This window comes from Portunus trituberculatus, chromosome 49, assembly GCF_017591435.1.
Source record: "Portunus trituberculatus isolate SZX2019 chromosome 49, ASM1759143v1, whole genome shotgun sequence".
NCBI classification, from domain to species: domain Eukaryota; kingdom Metazoa; phylum Arthropoda; class Malacostraca; order Decapoda; family Portunidae; genus Portunus; species Portunus trituberculatus.
The window spans coordinates 13,207,860-13,210,359 of record NC_059303.1 but is presented as its reverse complement, the minus strand read 5'-3'; the positions used below and the strand labels follow the sequence as shown (position 1 = coordinate 13,210,359).

The 2,500-nt window shown below is 63.0% G+C and overlaps 2 protein-coding genes and 1 long non-coding RNA gene across 10 annotated transcripts in view; all 3 read right to left on the bottom strand.

The window, feature by feature from the left end:
- The window catches only part of LOC123499358 (interferon regulatory factor 2-binding protein-like B), a 15,777-nt gene extending 13,463 nt beyond the window's left edge, over positions 1–2,314 (bottom strand). Inside the window, exons 1-2 of one of the 4 annotated variants that reach the window (XM_045247263.1) lie at positions 1,232–2,314; positions 619–849 (exon numbers count right to left, since the gene is read on the bottom strand). In XM_045247263.1, the coding sequence (XP_045103198.1) occupies positions 619–849; positions 1,232–2,021 (1,021 nt within the window). In that variant the 5' untranslated portion in view covers positions 2,022–2,314. The remainder of the gene's footprint in view (positions 1–618; positions 850–1,231) is intronic. The other 3 variants (XM_045247260.1, XM_045247261.1, XM_045247262.1) reach the window with 3 other exon arrangements.
- Positions 1–2,500, bottom strand: part of LOC123499362 — a 265,739-nt gene that overhangs the window by 122,697 nt on the left and 140,542 nt on the right. The gene's annotated exons all lie outside the window — the stretch shown is intronic.
- The window catches only part of LOC123499363, a 23,855-nt gene that overhangs the window by 13,463 nt on the left and 7,892 nt on the right, over positions 1–2,500 (bottom strand). The window lies entirely within an intron of this gene.

Below are 2,500 nucleotides of genomic sequence, written 5' to 3'. Positions count from 1 at the left end.
ACAAAGCAAGTCACGTGATCTATACATGAGCGCGTTTTCCTCACCCAACACACACATACACACATACACACACACACACACACACCATCAGTCTTCCTCTTTAAGCCTCGCTGGTCCCGACATCACATCCCGCGGCCCAAAAACATCCCCGATATGCTCAATGGAGTCGTAGAGTGACGTCACTTCCGCTATAAATAAACATGGTGGAGTGGTCTGTCTGCCACCTGCCGCCCCGATTTACAACGTCAAGCGGAAGAAAAACATTCCAAACAGGCTACTCCTTTACCCCGGCGCCTCTACCCCACACCTTCGCTCGGCCTTCACCGCACATTTTTACGCCGTGCCGCGCCGCGCCACCTCTCGCCTTTACTCGACAACAACAACAAAAAGTCGTTCTCCCTCCAGGCAAACAACTCCGCCGCCAGCTCCGGCAGCGCAGGTAGGGCGGAGGGCGTCTCAGAGGCGGCCCTGCCCGCTAGGTTAGTGTCCCGCGCCTCCCAGGCTAGTCCTGCTCCCGTCGGAGGCGGCGGCCATCGAGTTAGTCGGGGTGACAATGGACAGTGTTGTGAAGGAGTTATTAAAGAGAGGCCGGTGGAGGCCAGTACTGGTGTGACGTACCACTGGACTGGCCCTCTGCGTCAGGGTGCTGCTGGCGGGCAGGGGCGGACCGCAAGGCGCACGGGCTGCTGCTGCTGCTGGCCCGGACGGCGGCCCGCTGGAGGCTCGCACCCTCCCCACACCCCGAGGAGGCCTTCAGCTTGGTGCCGACTGCCGCGCCGCCGCCGGGTCGGTGTGCCCCCGTACCCAAGCCTAGCAGGGAGAGGCGGATGTGGGCCGCTATCTCATAACCTACCCGGCACAGGGGGAAGAGAGTTACATGGGGATGGGGCCCGAAGGCCTAACTGGGCCGGGGACGAGCCCGCTACAAAGGGAGTTCCTAGTGACTGGCCAGACTGTGGAAGTGACATGAGGTCTGTGTGCTGCCCGCTGGGGATCAAGGGTCATCGGGCACTAACCTGAAGCACAACAGAGAGAGGAAATTATGTGGGGCGAGTAAGAGATTGATGGCCAGGGACGGCAAGGGGCATGGGGAGTGTTGTCACTCCGGGCGTGGGTCACTGTCCCTCTCTGAACACCGGACCGGCAACGCGAAGCCCAGGGCAAGGCGTCTACCATAGTCACAACACCTACAACAGTACTGACAACACCTGCAGCAGGTGCCACTACCTACCAGGCGGAGGCTTTGACGACCCGTCGAAGGACCAGACTCGGACGGGGTGGTGTTTGGTGTTGGGGCCCACAGGGGCGGCTGGCAGGGACTCCCCTCGCGTGAGGGGCGGCCGGTGGCCCTCCTCCAGCATGGCTCGCTTGGACACATTGCCTTCACTGGGGCTCTGGGCATCATCCCTCTCGAAGGACCTCTTCTGAGCCTGTGATGACGAGGACCCCGGAGCTCCTGGCGGGCGGGAGTGTGGAGGCGGCAGGGGCGGGTGTGATGCAGGATGGCTGGTGAGATGGGCGGGCGGCCTCACTAAGGAGGGTGCGTGAGGGTCCTCGCGGTGGGGCAGTCCAGCGGGGAAGGCCAGCATGTGTGGCGCTCGCTGGCGGACGTCCCCTGACACAAAGGGCACGGGGGCGCCTGGCGGCGGCAGGGAAGTCGGGTGGCCGTGAGGGTGGCCGTGGGAGTGGGAGCTGGACTGTGAGTGTGAGCCGGGCTCCATCTTGATGCCGCCTTCCAGCTTGATGTGGTGGGCGCCGTTCTGGGCCTCCATGGGCACGCGGGGGTGACTTTTGGCGGGTCCCTGACGGCTCTCATTGATACCGTGGGCCCGCTTCATCTGGCGGGCAGTCTCGATGACCAGGTCGATCCTGTCCGCGCCCTCGTAGTTGACACAGCCGCGACACACGGCCTCTGAGAAGTCGTGCAGCATGGCCCAGGGCATGCGAGGCAGGTCGCACAGGTAGCAGTGCTGACGCTGGCTCCTGTAGGATGACATGGCGCCGCGACTCTCGGACAACATTCACTGCACTGTTGGCTGCACACTCACTAGACACGCTGGACTTAGCACCGCAAACTGCACACTGAGGTCACTATTAGGGCGTGAGGGCGGGCACAGCGCCGGGCGAAGGGCTGACCCTGGGAACAACGGGGCGACGTGAGGTACTCCTGACGGCAGGGACGTGACACATTACCCAGACGGGCCGAACTACCAGGACACAGGGAACGTCATGGCCGTGCGTCCCAACTGAGGGGCTGTCTCATACTGAGCCCGCGTCTGGCTCACTCGGCGGCCAACACACACACACACACACACACACACACACACACACACACACACACACACACACACACACGCTCACTCACACACACACACACACACACACACACACACACACACACGCACAGACGGTGACGTAGCGGTGACGTAGTCAGTACGCAGACTCCGGGGCGGGAGGAGGGGCGGGTGGGCGGACCAGCCAACGGGCAGGCGATCGGGTG